This window comes from Enhydra lutris, unplaced genomic scaffold (genome assembly GCF_002288905.1).
Source record: "Enhydra lutris kenyoni isolate GAN:26980312 unplaced genomic scaffold, ASM228890v2 scaffoldscaffold50, whole genome shotgun sequence".
Taxonomy (NCBI): domain Eukaryota; kingdom Metazoa; phylum Chordata; class Mammalia; order Carnivora; family Mustelidae; genus Enhydra; species Enhydra lutris.
The window spans coordinates 5,505,255-5,525,260 of NW_019154134.1; the positions used below are offsets into that span (position 1 = coordinate 5,505,255).

The 20,006-nt window shown below is 42.4% G+C and overlaps 1 protein-coding gene across 1 annotated transcript in view; it reads right to left on the minus strand.

Annotated features, from left to right (window-relative positions):
• Positions 1 to 10,465, minus strand: part of LOC111156927 (dihydropyrimidinase like 3) — a 112,006-nt gene extending 101,541 nt beyond the window's left edge. The window contains exon 1 of the mRNA XM_022518073.1: positions 9,955 to 10,465. Coding sequence (XP_022373781.1) covers positions 9,955 to 10,344 — 390 coding nt within the window. The 5' untranslated portion in view covers positions 10,345 to 10,465. The remainder of the gene's footprint in view (positions 1 to 9,954) is intronic.
• Positions 10,466 to 20,006: the final 9,541 nt, after the last annotated feature.

Consider the following 20,006-nt stretch of genomic DNA (forward strand, 5'->3'; position numbering starts at 1 on the left):
GCATGACAAAAATTCTTAGCAAACCAGTCACAGATGAGGACATCCTCAACACCAATTAAAATCCTATAGCTAGAGGTACCTAGGTGGCACAATCAGTTAAGCCTCAGACTTCTAGTTTCAGCTCAGGTCATGATCTCAGGATCATGGAATCAAGCCTCATGTAGGGCTCCATGCTTTCTCTTTAAAATATATAAATAAATCTTAAACAACAACAACAACAAAACCTATAACTAATATCATACTTGATGAGAAACTTGAAAGAACTGACACCACTCAACTTTAAGACTTGCTTGAAGCTACATTAAATAAGACAATGTGGTATTAGGTGTGCCTGGCCAGTTCAGTCAGAAGAGTCTGGGACTCAGGGCACCTGGGTAGCTTCATCCCTTAAGAATCTAACTCTTGATTTCGGCTCAGATCATGATCTCAGGGTGGTAAGAGAAGGACCCAGGTCCTGTTTCATGTTCAGCACAAATCAGCTCAAGATTCTCTCCCTCTTCCTCTGCCCATCCCCACTCCTGTGCGTGATAAATAAATAAATAAATAAATAAATAAAATATTTTTTAAAAAAAGAAAGAAAAGCATGAGACTCTTGATCTTGGGGTCGTGAGTTTGAGCCTACATTGGACAGGGAGCCCACTTAAATAACAAAATAAAAAATAAACAATGAGGTACTGGCAAAAGAATGCACACATAGATTATTGAATCAGAATAGAGAGGCTAGAAATCGATTCATATAAATAAAGTCAACTGATCTTTGACAAAGGAGCAAAAGCAACAGAATGGAGCAAAAGTAGTCTTTTTCAACAAATAGTGCTGGACTTTAAATCCTTCACAAAAATTAACTCAAAATGGATCACACACCCAAATGTAAAATGCAAAACTATAAAAACTCCTAGAGGATAAGGTAAAAGAAAACGCAGATGACCTTGGGTATGGCAATGACTTACAACACCAAAGGCATAACCCATGAAAGAAATAATGAAGAAGCTGAAATTCATTAAAATTAAAAGCCTCCGTTCTACAAAAATCAATGTCAATAGAATGAGAAGACAAGCCATAGACCGGGAGAAAATATTTGCAAGAGACACACCTGGTAGAGGATTGTTATCCAAAATATATACAAAGAATTCTTAAAACTCAACAGTAAGAAAATGAATGACCCTATTAAAAAATGGGCCAAAGACCTAAACAGACCCCTCACCAGAGAAGATACACAGAGGGCAAGTAAGAGTATGAAAAGATGCTCCACATCATAACGTCATCAAATAATTGCAAACTGAAGCATCAGTGAGAAACCACTGCACACCTACTGCCACGGCCAAAACCCAAAACCGTGACAAGGATGTGGCGCCACAGAAATTCTCATGCAATGCTGGCAGGAATGAATGCAAAACGGTATGGCCACTTTGGAAGATAGTTCGGAGAGTTCTTTTAAAAGTAAATATTCTCAAAAAAAAGAAAAAGAAAGAAAGAAAGAAAGAGAAAAAAGGAATTAAAAAAAAAACTAAAAAAAAAAACAACTAAATGTTCTCTTACCGTACCACCCAACAACTGCACTCCTTGGTATTTACACGAGCGAACTAAAAATTTATGTCCACATAAAAAGCTGCACACAAATGTTTATAGAAGCCTTAGTCAGAACTGCCAAAACTCAGAAGCAACCAGAACAGATGCCAGTAGGTGAATGGATAAAGAAATTGTACATCCAGAAAATGGACTATTATTCAGTGCTAAAAAGAAATGCGCTATCCAGCCATGAAAAGACATGGAGGGACATTAAGAGCACGTCACTAAGTGAAAGAAGCTAATGTGAATAAAGCTGTATACTGTATGATTCCAAATCTATGACACTCTAGAAAAGTCAAAACTGTGGGGACAAGAGAAAGACTAGCTGTCAGGGGTTAGAGGGAAGGGAGGAATGAACAGGTGCAGCACAAAGGACTCTCAGGAGAATGAAAATCCTGTGTGTGATACTGTAATGGTGAGTGGTGTCCTTATGCGTTTTTCAAATTCCACAGAATGAACAACACCAAGAGTGAGCCCTAATGTAAACTATGACATGTGGGTGACAAAGATATGTCAGTGAGGATTCCTCAAGTGTGACAAATGTGACACTCCGGTGGAAGACGCGGATAAGGGAGGAAGCTTCGAAAATGTGGGAGCAGGAGAAATAAGGGAAAGCTCTGCACTTTCCACTCATTTCTGCTCTGAACCTGTAAAGCTCTCAGAAATAAAGCTGATGAAAATGTATTAAAGTGGTAAAAAACAGGGGCGCCTGGGTGGCTCAGTGGGTTAAAGCCTCTGCTTTCGGCTCAGGTCATGATCCCAGGGTCCTGGGATCGAGCCCCACATCGGGCTCTCTGCTCGGCAAGGAGCCTGCTTCCTCCTCCCTCTCTGCCTGCTTCTCTGCCTACTTGTGATCTCTCTCTGTCAAATAAATAAATAAAATCCTTAAAATGATCTCTGCCTGTCAAAAAATAAATAAAATCTTTAAAAAAAATTAGTTTTTCATTGTGCACTTACATAGTTGGTGCTTAATAAGTGTTTTTTGAATAAACAAGTAGAGAAAAAAATGGGGCTTAAAGGGAGATCTGGGGACTCATCATATTTATGGTGACCCTTGATATCCACACACTGGCCCAATCCCACGTACAAAAAGAGAGTATACTGAACACTCCCCAACACTTTGTCTCTAGCCTTAGAGCAAGCCTCCAACAGTTGTGAATTCTTAGAAACTGGTTCATAAAAGAGCATATACCAAGGTGCCTGGATGGCTCAGTTGATTAAGTGTCCGACCCTTGATTTTGGCTCAGGTCACAATCCTGGGGTTGTAAGATCGAGCCCTGCATCAGGCTCCACACTCAGCAGGAAGTCTGCTTGGGATTCTCTCTCTCTTTCCCTCTGCCCCTCTTCCCCGACTCCTCCATCTCTCACAAATATATTATTTTTTTTTTAAAAGCATGTATCACTGAAGAACTCAAACTGACAATGAACTCATTTATGATTATAATATTAGAACCACTGACTCTTAATGGCTTTGAGCTAAAAATTAGAGATTCACAAGCACTTACCCAATTGGGTGGGTAAGACAAGCCACTAAAGTACAAGGATCTATATGTGTCTATATAATATTTTACTTTGTATTTGTCTCTTTAGTGCACAATGGTCACAAAATATGAATACAGTTGACTGTTGAACAACACAGGCTTGAACTGCACTGGTCCATTTACATGCAGATTTTTTTTCAATAAATGCAGTGCAGTACTGTACATATATTTTCTCTTCCTTACAATTTTCTTTTATTTATTTATTTGACAGAGAGGAGAGATCACAAGTAGGGAGAGAGGCAGGCAGAGAGGGTAGTGGGGAAGCAGGCTCCCTGCCCAGCAGAAAGCCCAATGCGGGGCTCGATCCCAGGACCCTGGGATCATGACCTGAGCCGAAGGGAGAGGCTTTAACCCACTGAGCCACACAGGCACCCCTTCCTTACAATTTTCTTAATAACATTTTCCTTTTCTCTAGTTTACCGTATTGCAAGAATGCAGTACATAATACACGTAATGTAGAAAATACATGTAGAATGACTGTTAATGTTATCTGTAAGGCTTCTGGTCAACAGTAGGCTATGAGTAGTTAAGGTTCTGGGGAGTCAAAGATATACCTGGTTTTCTGACTGCATGGGGGTTGGCACCCTCACTCCTGCATTTTTCAAGGGTCAACTGTACATAAGTTATGCATGTAATTTATACATATGCCCATGTGTGTATATATACATAGAGACCATGTTCAAAAAACTTTTGCATAGAGGTACACAATCAAAAGTTTATAGACCGTGGCTATGGCGACCATCTGATCTACCCCATTCATTTTAGGAAGGAGGAAGCCAAGGCTGAGAAAGAAAGGAGGTAACTTGCCCAAGTTGGACAGTTGGTGAAAGGCTGGGTCTCCAAGCTGAGACTGCTAATGCTTTCCCCCGTCGCTTTAGCTTTTGTTTGCTGCCTTGTTTATTGTTTGCCTCACGTCATCGTTTCCTGAGGGAGTAGAACTGTTTTTTGAATGTCATGTAAGTCCAGGTAAAGAGTACTGGGAAGTCTTAACATGATCTTTTCCTAGAAGTTTAAGTTTTTAAAAAGTGCTTACACAACTTAATGGACTTCTGCCTCTTCCCAAAAATGGAGGGCTGAGCTGCCGGCCACAACCTGCATTCCCCACAACCAGACCGCCTATTCCTAGTAAGCTCTCTCCCGTGCCTCACAGGAACATTCTCTGTAGGAATAATGCCCAGTGGAAATTAATCAGCAAGAGAATCACTGACAGAAAAGCCTTCCCGACAGTCCCCTGGCCATTTTAAACATTACTTACAAGAGCCTGTCAGCAAAACCCTGTCTCCATGGACCATTACTTTGAGGGAACGCTGCCAATCGCAGCATTACTTGGAAGGCACATTTTTTTTAATGTTCCTCAAATGCCTACTGTCAAACTAAACCAAAGTTCTGCAAGGTTTCAAACGCTTCCAAGTTTGGGTAAATAAATATAGTCCCAGATTCGAGTGTGACCTGGGGGCCAGGTAAGCAAGAGCCTTTTTTCCCAGCCTAAGGGCAAATTTTCGTTGTTCAGCGCAGCTTTGTAAAATTCACATGCACTCCAGGCATTCTAATGTTTTAGAGAAGCCCTTATAAACCTAGAATTCTATTTCCAGCTGTCTTCCCTTATGCAGGACAAGGAGAACTCCAGTTTCTCTGGATCATTTTGAAAACTTTTCACCCAGGACCAGAAAAGCACATGACAAGTGATAAAAAGGTAAGCACCACAGCTCACTTGTTTCAAATGCTCTCCTCCTACAGCCAGAACCCCTACTGACTTCACAAAGGAAACATCTTGCACAAAAGTGGCCCACGTGGGAAGCAGGGAACTTGAAGAGACCCATGGCTCCTGAAAGGGCATTATCGATAGACCCCTGTAATCATAATGTCATTAGTTTGTTTTCACTGGATGACAGAGTCTTCGCAGTATCATTTGCTCTTGGCAGACCATATATCATAATTCTCCTCCCGTTCGTAATTTTTCACTGCACGAAAACCTCTGGAAACCATCTTAAGAAATGGTGAAAAATATTTCCTTTCCATTTAAAATTGCTTTTTTATGTACTTATTGTCAAAAGTTATAAACAAAAAGTTGTATGAGCCAACCATGGAAGATTTTGTGGCAGTATAAATGTCTATCATAAGAAAAATCTAGCTGCATTATTTAACAGGGTGTTTACAAGTGGGTCCAGAATCACAATTTAACACCCAAGTCATACTTCAAACTTGGCACTTGGCACTCAAAGTGTAACTCAGAGACTTTTTTTTTTTTACTTTTATTCTCCCACACAGTTTTGTTATAAAACTTCTTCATAATTTATTCATTTATTAACTAAACTCATTTCCTTCAGGTAGGAGTTAATACGCAGATATGCTCTAGAAAGGGTATTATGAGTTCACTGAGACATGTTTTTAAAATCTGTCTTACTAACTTTATATTCGGGGTGCCTGGGTGGCTCAGTCATTAAGCATCTACCTTTGGTTCAAGTCACGATCCCAGGGTCCTGGGATCGAGCCCCATATCGGGCTCCCTGCTCAGTGGGGAGCCTGCATCTCCCTCTCCAGCTCCTCTGTGCTTGTGTTCCCTCTTTCATTCTCACTCTCTCTCTTTCATAAATAAATTAAAAATTTTAAAAAAACAAAAACTTTGCATTCAACTTGGGAAAAAAAGGATCTTGCAGCAACTGGTTTCATAGGCTGAGCAAGTGTTCTAGTATCCTGAATAAGGGGTTGGCAGCAAGATGGAGGAAGGTTCTAGAGGTGTGGTGGAAAGCTCTGTCCTTGCCCTGCATGCGAGTAACATGTCAGTAGCAGACACAATGGTCTGAATTAAAATAAAGCAGCAGCCTCTCTGTCTGGAAAGAAGGACTCAGAACTCAGAAAAAGGGATGCTGGACTCAGAAAAATCAGTTACTAAACTCAGTTACTAACTCAAAGTTACTAAAATCAGATACTAAACACTTAGTATCTAGGAGTTTGAATTTCTCTATCTGTAAAACCATATTCTTTGATAATATCTATGTCTACATATACAGATATCAGGTACACAGAAAGTGCTCAAAAAGAGTATTTATTATCAAATCTGTGGATGGTACAAAGCTGGGGAGAGGGATGCTATGTCATAGAATTAAGGTTCAAAATTATCAGGACAGAAAGATGAGCTAAGATGGTGATAAGTATTATAAAAGGAATAAAAATAAAATCCCATAATTAAAGGTTTTTGGTTTGTTTGTTTGGTTTCTGGTTAAGTTCAGTTGTACCAGTACAGAATGGAGACATCCTGACTTAACAGCAGCTGATGTGAAAAACTTTCTGAATACTTGAATGACAGAGAACGGACTGTGGAGACAATAGCAGCACATGGATACTGAATTATTAGGTGTAATCTCGTACTACAGAAGCATATGTTGTCTATAAATCAAAGAAATGAACTAACCTAATACATTTTGCCATGGCCATATGCCATCTGGAACACTAGGTTCAGTTCTAGGCACCACATTTTTGAAAGAATATTTATAAAATATATTATAACCTTAAAAGTAAATTGGAGGGGTGAAAGGCTTACATTACAGGAAGGCTGAAGAAGCTAGAAATATTAAGGCTAAAAAAGACAATTTTAAAGAGAATGTGATAATTGCCCTGAAACATATACAGGGCAGTAAAAAAAAAATCGAAGAGTAAGATTGATTAATTTGTATCGAGTACTTACTATGTGCAAAGTTGTCACTGTTATCTACCCTTGCGGGTGAGAAAGCCGGGCACAGTGGCCGAGTTATATACTCAGCGTCTCGTAATTTGAGTAGGTGGAGCCAGGTCCCATCCCAGTAGTCCCGCCCCAAACCCAGGAGGGATATTAAAACTATATTCCAAATATTTCTAACCTCTGTTTTACAGGATCATGGTAAAATTGCACCCTCCCCATTCTTTTGAGGTTAGACACGGATTAATGAGTTGCTCGGGCCAGGGAAACGTGAACCTAAATCATCTTTGCGACTTCAGCATGGGAGTTCAAGAGTCTGTGAGCAGCTCACCCTATGTTCTTGCCAACATGGGTGCGTCAAGCTGAAACTTCCATCAGGCTATCCATCTAGCTCCCTACGGGGGAAATGATGAGCAGACCTGCCCTGCTGACCCTTGCTGATCAGTAGCAGGAGCAAGAAATAAACTGTTGTTTGCTTCAGCCACTGAAATGTGGGGATTGCTTGTTACTGGGGCAATACCCAAACTTTTCTGACAGCTGAACAAACCCACAAGCTTCAAGTCATTAAAGTATCTCAGAATTTAAAACAAAAAACAAAAAACAAAACGAAAAAAACACCGAACTTTATTTTTGTATTTTAAAAGGTCAAAACTAAGAATAGCTTATAGAAACTACAAGGAGGGGGCCCCCGGGTGGCTCAGTGGGTTAAGCCTCTGCCTTTGGCTCAGGTCATGATCCCAGGGTCCTGGGATCCAGCCCCGCATCGGGCTCTCTGCTCAGCGGGGAGCCTGCTTCCCTCTCTCTCTCTCTGCCTGCCTCTCTGCCTACTTGTGATCTCTGTCAAATAAATAAATTAAATGTTTAAAAAAAAGAAAAAAAAAAGAAACTACAAGGAGGCAGATTTGGGCTTAATTTAAAATCTTTAAAGTGAAGTTTTCCAAAAGTTGCTTCATGAGGTGGAGCACTCCCTGAAAGTGTGGTATTTAAAAAGAGGCCAGAAGGGACACCTGGCTGACTCAGCCAGCAGAGCATGAGACCCTCAATCTCAGGGTCGTCAGTTCAAGCCCCATGATGGGCCTAGAGTTTACTTTAAGAAATTAGAAAATTTTAAAAATATATTAAAAATAAAATAAGTAGAGGCCAGATGATCACTGTGCAACTATGTAGCAAAAAATATGGCTTATTTAAGGAGGTTTAATGTAACAAACCTTTATGGAGCACCTCCAATGTGCCAGGCCTTTTAGCCACAGTGATAAATCCAAACACACAATCCCTATCCTCAAGGAAATAGCCATCAAGTACAGAAGTAGATAAGGTCTGCTGACTCTTTCAGCAGTGTGATTCAACCAAATTAGAGATAATAACATGGCCTGCATAACGCTGACAGCAAGCCTGAACTTAGAAATAACCACGTAGCACAAGAAATCCTGCTGATGCTTAAGTTGTATTATTATTTTTCAATTAGGAGCCAAAAGTATAGGGTTTGCAAAAGGAAGGAAAACGAGAGAATTTCTGGGTTTACAGGAAGAACACTTTCCCTTTCTTGAGTTACCATTCTTAAATCTTGCAAACCAGGCATATTATCTGGCTTACATCAGGGTGTTCCAGCAAAGGGAACAGCACTGACTCACAGCAATTGTTACCAACCTTTTCCATCACTTCTCCCACCCCATAGGGTCAGGACAGGAACATTACAATCCTATCAGCTCAGACCTAAAGAGAGGCAATAATCTTCCTGTAACACCATTCTTAAGTTTAGATATCAGTCACAGCTTTTCCAAAATATGGGAAGTTTTTCCTAAAAGGATGACATGAGCAGGGCCTAGGGGAATGCCATATTCTAAGGACAGTATGAAAATCACAGACTAAATGAGTGATTGCGAGGGACATGGACATTGTTTCCCAATGGCACCCTTACAAAGTATGAAGTTTAGTGCTTTCTTTCCCTGGTGGTATCAATAATTAAAGTTTTGTTTGTTTTTTCAAACTTCCAAAAATCAAGCAGTGCAGAGATAAGCTATCCTTTGACTGGCTCGCTGCATTTGAATGGAAAAACATCTAGAACTTGGGTAAGCATTAACTGTAATTGCTCTGGGGCACACATTTCCATTTTGGGTTATTATTCGTATCAGTATTTACACAATAATATATGCGGATGGATTTTGCAGCCATTATCTACACAAGAGTGAGGTATCTGACTACTATTGTTCCCCAACTCAACAGCATCAGTTTGAACTTTGAATACTGGGGCTCTGCCCAGCCCCTGAATGTTCTGAACTATGGTTCTGATTTTCTATGACATAAACAAACAGATGAGAGCAAGCTGGATTTCAATGCCATACCTCCAGTCAGTTCAGTGTGACATGAGTTTCTCAAAAATCCACATACAGAAGAAATTGGCTTTGGCACATGCAGGAGCCGCAGAGAATTTGCAGCTTGTGCGTGTTTAAAGCGCACCCTTAATACTCTGGCCTGTTTTCAAAAATAAGTGATATTCTTCCAGAGACAGCTGGATCCCTGTGGTCCCCAGTCTTGCAACAAACTACGTGCATAAACGTACACTCTACAAACACAGATGGGAAATGTCGATCTAGGACAGAAGAAAGGAACTCAGATTAGGGTGTTTAGTCTAGTGGCTCCACACCCAAAAGTTTCAGGGACAGAGCTGATGTTTGAAGAGGGAGAGGGGAGACCGCCCATCCTGTACGTTCATCCGGGGACTATAGAGATGACCCCATTTTCCCAGCGCCAGTTTGCCCTCTGCCCTGGTGACCCGGGTTGAGATTTAATCGAGGGCCAGAGTGGGGCCAAGACAATCGTGCTGGTGGTTTACTCAGACAGAGAAAAGGGCTAGAAATCACTAAGCCTCCGCGGCTGGCGGCGCGGACACACCCACCCAGACCCGCTGGCCCGGGGGTGAGGCAAGGAGGCGGCGGGGACCCGCGCACCCCGGTCCCGCGCGCACGAAGTTGCTGCCACAGGGGACCCGCGCGAATCCGGGTCCAGGCTGAGAGGTCGCGCGGTAGCTCAGCAGAGGATGCCCTTTTCCTCCTCCTCCCTGTCCCCTGTCCTCAAGCGAAGTAAGCCGGAGAAAGTTGTGCGGGGTCGGGGCGCCCCGGGTCGCCAAGGGAACGAGGGCTGGAGAAGAAGAGCCCCGAGCCCCCTTACCTTGTCCTTGGGGCCGAGGTTCTGCAAAACCTCCTTGCCGGTGGCGCTCCGGATCTCCACCCCGGCAGGCGCGGGCGAGGCGGGCGAGGCGGGCGCGGGCTCCCTGCCCTCCTCCCGGCCTTGGCCCCGGCGCGGGCTGTCCCCCTCGACCCCCGGCCGGCTCCCCGAGCCGCGGACGCTGCCCTGGTTGCTCCGGGGAGTCTTCGCGCCCCGCTGCCCCACGCTCAGGGCATCGAAATCCAGCGTTTTGCTCTCGAAGGCTCCCTCCACGTTGCAGAACATGCCGCCGTACTTCTGCCGCGGGACCTGGTCCGTGGTGCCCGGCCTGGCCAGGTACACGGGCAGATCGTCCTCGTGGGAGCTGTCCCAGCCCCTCCGGCCCGAGGCCATGGTTCCAGCGCACAGCGGCCCGCGGCTTCGCTCCCCCAGAGGCGGAAAGGGCAGCCGCCGGCAGCGTGCGCCGAGCCACAGTGACTGGGGCGGGAGGAGGCGCCTGAGCGTTCGCGCCAGAGGCGGCAGTGCAGCTCCGGTTCCTGCCAGTCCCCAGCCAGCCAGCGAGCGCGCGGCGCAGGGGCCGGGGCAGCGGCGCGCTCCGCCACTGGACCTGTCGCCCGCCCGCCGCCCCTCGGCGCGCACCCGACCCCAACGCGGCCTCACAGGGTCGCGCGGCCCGGCTGCCCTTCGAAAGTAGAAATCCCAACTTGCCGCGCGCGCGCGCGCACACACACACACACACACACACACACACACGCATGCACATTTCCCGCTCGCCCAACAACCCCCAGATTCACACTCAAGAACGTGCCTCACTCACACGTGCACACACACCCTGTTTTACCCACAATGACTTCCGAGTTTGCTTCCCAGGGACAAATCCTTCTGCCCCGCTCTTGCACACAAACCCGGTTGGCTCAGGTGTGTTCATCTGAAAGCCAAATTCTGATTTACAACAACACACAGACACACAAACTCAGTTTTACCACACTCACAGTCCTAGACTTTGCTTACTCATAATCCCAGATCGGTCTCATTCTCATCTTAGAACGGTCTCACAACTGTCCCCAGTTCTAGAATCTGCCTCACAAACCTGCACCCTCAGAAAAGACCTCCTGAATTGGTTGAGAGACAGAGAGAGAGAGAGAGAGACCCTCTTACTTGGCTGACAATCACAAAAGCCTATAACTGACTCACAGACAAATCTCCACTTAAACTATTCTTGCTTCATATCTAGCGCCCTAGACTGTGCTTTTTACCCATCTATAATGAACCTCACAATTACCTTACAGGTCACAGACACGTGCACATCCCTAGACTGGGCCTTGTAAAATACTTCTACTACCCTGTCATTCGACAAACCCGAAGCTAACCCCTCACATGCTGACTGAGGTTTACCTCAGTCAGAACCCTCCACACATCAACTAAGATTGACCTCAGAAAAACACAACTAAAGACTTTGCCTTCTGCTACCTCCGTTCCACACAGATTTTACTTCTGCACGTGCCTGCTCTCACAACCTCATTCTCCTCCCTGAGGCCACCCACAAATACACCAACCCAGGCTTTGCCAATAAACAGAGTGGGCAAACAGCACAGCTCACGTCGCATCTGCACACACAGCCTACATCCAGATCCTGCAGTGCCCACATTAGACAAGGTCCCCTTTCAGAAACTCTCTCCTTAATGTATCCATTCAACGAGAACCCAATGCCTACTATGTATGCCCCTTCCCGAGAGACTGGAGTGACGGGGTTAAAACAAGGCAGATGGGGGCCCCGCCCTCAGCATGAGTGGCCTCTGCAGCCACCCACCTAGGTAGCACAGTCACTATCTGGCGTGAAACACTGAACTTTCTTTTGTGATCCTCCCTCACTGCATCGTAAGCTTCTCGAGGTCAGAGATCTGGTCTTTTCAGTTTACCATTAAATATCTTGAGCCCGGAACATCTGCAGGCACAGAAGAGGAACTCCATAAGTCGTTTTTGAATAAATGGGTAATGATAAGAATAATAACAACAGGGAACATTTATGGATCTGTCGCTGTGTGCCAATCACTACTATAATTGTGTCACATACAGTAACTCAATGCTCAGAAGCATATGGCAGGCGTCTCTGCGCACACTCCATCTTTGAAGGCATCTGCAATGAATTTGATCAACTGAAACTCGCAAGTCCGATTTGGAAGAGTAACTGGGATATTGGAAAATGGATTTCATAGCAGGATTGTGACCGTCATGAAAGGTTGGAGGATGGAAGTTGACGTGAACTCAGATCAAAGACAAGTATGTTGATGCAAGTTGTGCTTGCTCCCCATCCCCATGAGGAGAAAGATGCTTACTGAACTGCCCGTGCTCTATCAGATTATTTATAATTTCTTAAGCTGACTTCCTCTGGGACACTGCTCCTTTTTTTGTTTGTTTTTGGTTTGTGCTGGTTGCCAACAGACCCAGAAGTTCACATGAGAAATTGGTAATATGGGCTGTTCCCTCCCTCTTTGCTCACACAGGTGATTTCCCTCCTCTTTCCCGTTGCTCTCACCCTCTTCCCCATTCATTAATTTATATACAGACCGTTAGAGGGACATTTGCTATGTGTCCAGCACTGTCCTGGGCTCCCTCCTCTGTAGAACATAATTCTAATGGGAGCAAAGAGATGATAAATAAGAACAATCAGGTCAGACAGTCATAAGAGTTATAAAGAAGATAAGATTCCCAGCTTTTAGATCGGTGGGTCAGGAGAGTCTTCTCCCTCTGACTCTACAAACGCCATCAGCACCAGCGCCATCAGCAATGGCAACAATAAATAAAGATATTAGCTGACATTTATTAGGAATTTATTCTGTGCCAGGCTCAATGCAAAGGACTCTTCATACACTATCTTGATTAATTTTGGTTAGTAGTATCTTAATTAACAATACAAGTCACATACTATTATTTCTTTTTTACCCGCAAGAGGGCTGAGGCTCTGAGTAAATGACCAGGTTATGACAGAACCATAACTAGAAGCAAGGTATGTGCAAAAGGTCTGAGGTATCCTTTGAGAGGGGAACATTCTGAATGTGGATGCGTGCTCCCATGGGCTCGTGTGTGGGGGCGCTTGAGCGTAGGGAAGTCCCATTGTTGCAGCTTCATTGCCTCACCACTATGTCTGTTGCAATGTATAAGCTCCATAATTACATTTGTTGACGAAACATCACATTTAGAAATCAACAGCTGCATATACACATGTGTTTAATTAAGAAACCAAAGCAGCCTTTAGAAGAAGGCTGAAATGGGATTGGCTGATCTGACTCCAATTCTGCATCTACGTGGCCTGAGGCTAAGGGTCTTATTTAACTTCTTGATGTCTTTCTGCTTTATATTTGCCTCACCCACCTAACAGGATTAGAAGGATTTCTTTCTTTGAGTAAGACATTGTGCTAAGAACTTCCCATGTATTGCCTTAACCTTCACAACAACGCTGTAAATGTGGTGTGATTACCATCCTCACTTTACCAGGGGAGAACACGAAGCCTAGATGAGTTAAGTTTCCTGCCCAAAGTATCACACAAGCACTTCAAGCTAGAATTCAAACCCTACTAGCTAGTGCAGAGCCTGTGCTCCTAAAAACCACCCCAAGACAGGGTTCAGTTATAAGGATTCAGATAGATGATAATGAGAAGACCAGAAGTAAGGTGTTAACAAATCAAAAAATTCTAAGTGCCCCACTTGTTTTGGGGCAAAGGTAAATTTTAAGACAAACACTCATAAAAATATCCTACCAGGGGCACCTGGGTGGCTCAGTGGGTTAAAGCCTCTGCCTTCAGCTCAGGTGATGATCCCGGAGTCCTGGGATCGAGCCCCGCATTAGGCTTTCTGCTTGGCAGGGAGCCTGCTTCCCCTGCTCTCTCTCTGCCTCTCTGCCTACTTGTGATCTCTGTCTGTCAAATAAATAAATAAAAATATTTTTTAAAATAAATAAATAAAAAATATCCTACCAATGTCCTCCTATCAAAGGCATTAGTCTCATGAACACAGGCCAATCTTACCACATCTGTCCCTAGTAAGGTAGAGGATGCATTACTTACCATAATCACGAACATAAAGGCAGCATCGTGCCTCTGGTCACCTTAAGTCACGATTCCCAGGGAAGGGTTTATCTAAAGCAATGTGCAAAGAGCAAGCCGTTTCCATAACGCGGGCAGGAAAATAGAGCTTTCAACTTGTCACACACCAGATCTGATTTGCATTTCCTGTAACTCTGCAGTAAATGACTTGCCACTTCCCATTGACGTGACTTGTTATGTGAGCGCATGGCATATCCGATTATAGCTTTAGGGAAATGTATTCCGGAGACATCTATTACCTATAGATCAACGGAAGGCAGAGACTCCTCTGTAGTAAGCAGTCCATGCTCTAGCAATCCTGATATGGCAGCACACGGAATATCCTTTATGCAAAAGAAATTGCACTGAATTCTTATGAAGCAGAAATCTACCCAACAGAAGATACAATTTTAATATTAAGGCTGTGCTGCCACGCTCAAAGTAAGGAGAGAATGCAGGAGTTATGCACTTTTCCTTGATTCAACAGTGAATTAAAATATTTCCGATCAGGGCTCCTGGGTGGCTCAGTAGGTTAAGCCTCTGCCTTCGGCTCAGGTCATGATCTCAGGGTCCTGGGATCGAGTCCTGCATCGGGCTCTCTGCTCAGCAGGGAGCCTGCTTCCTCCTCTCTCTCTCTCTCTGCCTGCCTCTCTACCTACTTGTGATCTCTGTCAAATAAATAAATAAAATCTTAAAAAAAATATATTTCCGATCAAAATCCACCTTGTCTTTTCCATCCTTGAATTGCAGGAATTTGAACCTAGGTTATTTCTGTCCCACCCTATAGGTACAGAGATTGGAGACATCATTTTTCAGCCCACAGATGTCATGTATGTATGAGGCAATCTCTGCAAAATATTCAGTACTCCGCCTGACAGATAGGTGCTCAATAAATTTTAGTTTCCCATTTCTTCAGGGTACATTTAGCTACATCATTAATATCACAGTAATAATGGGCTTGACCTTCTCTTGTAACTTCAGCTTTCCAGGGTTTTATGGAACAAATTGAAATTATGATAATGTTTGATACACATGTTAAAAATTCACTACTATTTTCAATACACCTATCACACCTGAAGAATTCTGACAGGCTACTAATGAATTTCAGCTCAAAACTTGGTGACCAAAGTGTTCATTAGAAACCAAAAAGCAGGTGATTTCTCAAATCTATACACAATGTTAAAACCAGTTTTTTAACATATTTTTAATAATCCCCATTGTGCGTGCAGAAAAATTCCTGCTATTCATAAATATATATATGTAGGGAGAAAAATCAACAAGAATATATATCAAAATATCCATAAAGGGAGAGTTGTAAGACTATAAGTAAGTTCCAGTTTCTTCTTTCATGCAATTCTATATTTTCCAAAATCTTTATGAATGTGAGTTACTTATATATACATAAAGATGTACTTTTTTATTTGAGAGAGAGAGCATGAGCAGGATGATGGATAGAGGGAGAGGGAAAGAGAATCTCCAGCAGACGCCCTTCTGAGCTCAGAGCGCTGGGGAGGGCTTGATCCCATGACCCCAAGATCACGACTCAAGCCGAAACCAAAAGTTGGACATTCAACCGACTGTACCACCCTGTACACCCAGGCGCCCCATAATGTTAATTAATTAGTTAATTAATTAGACCGAGAGAGAAATTGACAGAATGCTTGTGAGCACATGTTGGGGGAGGGTCAGAGAGAGAATCCCAAGCCAACTCCGTGCTATTCATGCTGAGTGTCGGGCTTGATCTCACAACCCTGGGATCATGACCTGAGCCGAAATCAAGAGTTAGCTACCTACCCAACTAAGCCACCCAGGAGCCTTCAGAATGTTTTTTTTAAATATGTGTCCAGGATCTTATTTTACATAAAAACATGTTTATTGAACATGTTAAAAATTGCTGATAGAGAATTATTGAACCGAGCTGTTAGCTCCCTACTCTATTATGAAGATCAATTACCTAAAAAGAAAAAAAAAAATTACATTCCTCATCAGAGTCAGGGTGTCACCTCGTGCAAAAACCGTATCAGCAGCTGGACAACTGAATGGGAAAATGATCATTATGACGAGAACACGAAATGAGGGCTTATAAATGTCCTCGAGGCAAATCCTTTCCACCAAAGGATTAGTTAATAAGACATGACATGATCACCTTCCTACTGAGAAGTTGTTGGCGTTTCCTTCCCAGTTTTTGTACACTGAACATCTTTCTTTGATGTTGCTATTCTCAAATGTTCAAAAGCCAATTCTAGTCACAGAATTTCCTTTTGCCTTAAGTGGAAAGGAGACAATTGTTAGGTAGTTGCTGACCAATATGATAAAACAGATATTCACTTCAAATGCTTTAGGCTCTAGTTTCCTTGGTGTGGGTTCACAGGTACAATTTAATCTCCTAAGTGAAAAAATCTCTAAGGAAGGGCCAGCCATAACTACAGGGTATAACAAAATCATAATCATAACAAAACAAAAGACAAAAAAGCTATAATCTGTCCAACTGCTTAACAGGCACAATGGTTCAAAATCTGTTTCCAAGTTCTTATTTATTTGTTTGAGAGAGAGAGAGAGAGAACTCACAAGCAGGGGGAGGGGCAGAGGGAAAAGAAACTTCCTGCAAGAGTAGAAAGCCCAACACAGGGCTCCATCCCACCACTCCAGGACCATGACTCGAACCGAAGGCAGATGCTTAACTGACTAAGCCACCCTGGCACCCCTGTTTCCAAGGTTTTAAAGAAATGTGCCTATTTTGTTATTTTTTCAGCTATTTTTCCTGATTTTTGTCCATTTACAAAAGCATCCCATTGGTTCTACATTATTGTTATAACAATCTCATTCTGATTTTTTTTTAAGATTTTATTCATTTATTTGACAGAGATCACAAGTAGGCAGAGAGGCAGGCAGAGAGAAAGAAGGAAGCAGGCCCCCCGCTGAGCAGAGAGCCCGACGCGGGGCTCACTCCCAGGACCCTGAGATCATGACCTGAGCGGAAGGCAGAGGCTTTAACCCACTGAGCCACCCAGGCGCCCCTCATTCTGATTATTTAAAATACAGGGGCGCCTGGGTGGCTCAGTGGGTTAAAGCCTCTGCCTTCCACTCAGGTCATGATCCCAGGTCCTGGGATCAAGCCCTGCATTGCATCGGGCTCTCTGCTCGGTGGGGAGCCTGCTCCTGCCTCTCTCTCTGCCTGCCTCTCTGCCTACTTGTGATCTCTGTCAAATAAATAAATAAAATATTTTTAAAATAAAATAAAATAAAACTAATTCTCTCTTACCTATTGCCATCTAAAGATATTTTTTAAAAAGCAGTAATGAATCCTTGTCTGTTTTTCTTTCCCTTCTGTCCTTCCTTTTCAAAGAAAATTTCAAAACTACAGAAAAGCAGATGGTACTTTAATCAACTCCCATGGACTCACTCTTTAGAATTTGTAAATGTTAACTTTTCACCATGTTTTTCCTATATTTTCAAGCAATAAAATATAGTAGAGTTCAAGTGCCCCCTACCTGTTCTACTCTCTCCTCCTCCCTCTGAAAAAAGAACCAATAATCTGTATTCATCTCTCATATTCTCATAGAGACTGCTATCTGTTCTAACTTCATCCTTTCATTGAGATTTGTAAACCTTTTTTTTTTTTTTTTCCTGCCAAATAAACTACTGTCCTTGTTTAATGATTCGCCCTTAAGGAATAACCAACCAAGACATTTGATATACAGAAACCCCTCACTCCTAGAAGTCTAGCTAAGGCTTGAAGCAGTGCCTGTAGGGTTTCTCCTGCTATATAATGGTAATCATCTAGCTCATTTATCGGGCACTCACACTCTAAAAGTAGGTGTGTGTCTTTAGATCACGGGTGTCTACATGGACCAATACTAGCTCAGTTAGAGACAAGCCAAAAGCCAACCTTTTCCTCTTGAAGGGAATATTTTTGTTATCCTCCTGATTTGAGTGGCTCCAGGAAACTGGACATTTACCTTGCACTTAAATTTTAAAAAGGTAACTTTTTCTTTTTTAATTTTATTTATTTATTTGACAGACAGAGATCACAAGTAGGCAGAGAGGCAGGCAAAGAGAGAGGAAGGGAAGCAGGCTCCCCACTGAGCAGAGAGTCTGATGCAGGGCTTGATTCCAGGACCCTGGGATCATGACCTGAACTGAAGGCAGAGGCTTTAACCCACTGAGCCACCCAGGCGCCCCAAAAGGTAACTTTTTATTTTGGTATTTCCTTGAGCATAAACTAAATCATGGACAAAGAAAAGAAGTCAAATAAAATGACAGTCTGAAAAGAGAAGCTCCTTTCATTCCAGATACAAATTTGCTGGCTCCACAAGACCAGGCCACATCCTGGCTCCAGCTAAATAGCTCACAGGTGGGAGTATAAATGACAGATGCTAAGAGAGATGGAAGGAAAAAATGGAACACGTGGTGAAGAACTCTTTCATTGAGAATGTTATAGCCATGTATAGATTCAGACATACAAATGCACTTGTAATGTCTTCATACCCCAGTGCTTTGTCCAAGTTCATTTTTCTGTTAATAAATAACTCCTTGTCCAGGCAGCTCCCTGGAAAGCTTTATTTCTCCAGATCCTTCATGATTAAGATGAATGGCTAGGAAATTGGGTCCTGTCAATGTTTCAAGCTTTTATAGTGATTTATATTGGAAACATGAAGAAAAAAATAAGGAGACAATTAGTTTAAGCATGTAGCCCTGACTTCCTTTTCTTATTACGAAATAGAGTATTCATATGCGATGTGATATGTTTGAGAAAAGCCAGGGATTTGAAGTCATAAAATCCAGACTACGGTTATGGTCCATCCCTAGCTGAGTGAATTTTGGGGAAATGCATATATTCTCTCTTTCTGTTCCCTCACCAACAAAATGTAGATAAAATGCTATAGTGTTAAAAAAAAAAAAAAGTGAGTTGTTGCATAACAATTTATAACTGCTTTCTACAAATGTAAACTTTTTTTTCCTTCAGTGCTTGGCCCCAGTTTCTGTGACCCCGTATGTAAACAGTAAACAGGTCTTGAATTAATGTTATCTAGAATTTTTGTTTTTCAACAGTAGATGAAACTGTATGTAGTAGGTAGCTAATGATTACTAATCAATCTTAGGTGTGACCAAAGAGAAAAATATACTTGGGGAAACCAAGTCAGATTACCTTCTATTCCAATTCTAAAAGTTTTAGACATTTGTCCCCTACAAGCATCCTAGACCCAGGATAGACTCAGATGTATATGTGAAATATTATATCAAAATACATTAAAAATAATAAGATATAAATATTTTTAAAGATCGAAGTTTTAAAGCAGAGCCTATTAAAGTTTACTCAGTTTTGACTGCAGGATGTCTAACAACTTAAGTCTTAATAGTGGCTGGTCAGTACGAACTCTAACATTTAAAGTACAATGTTAACTTGCCGAAGTGTTTATTTCTTACCAAAAAATTCAGTATGACTAGACACTCAAAGAATAAACTTCAAAATTATTAGTTGTACCAAAAAGGATTTTTTTGACTATCAAATGTACACCTACAAAAATATATGTTGCTGTCTTTTGCAATAAAATGGACCAAGCGGTTCTAGAAATAATTAGATTATACATCAAGATGAATTAATCTAAAGTTCTCAAAACTGGATGAGAACTTTATGTTTTTTTTTATGTTTATCAAAAACATAAATTAGGATTCTCAAAATAAAATCTCAGGTTAGGGGCGCCTGGGTGGCTCAGTGGGTTAAAGCCTCTGCCTTCAGCTCAGGTCGTGATCCCAGGGTCCTGGGATTGAGCCCCGCATCGGGCTCTCTCCTCAGCAGGGAGCCTGCTTCCCTTCATCTCTGCCTTGCCTCTCTGCCTACCTGTGATCTCTGTCTATCAAATTAAAAAAAAAAAAAATCTCAGGTTAAATACTACGCAAAAATTATAGTTGATTAATAATCAGAGGAAGTATTTTATTTTTAATATATTAATTTATTTTTATGGTTTATTT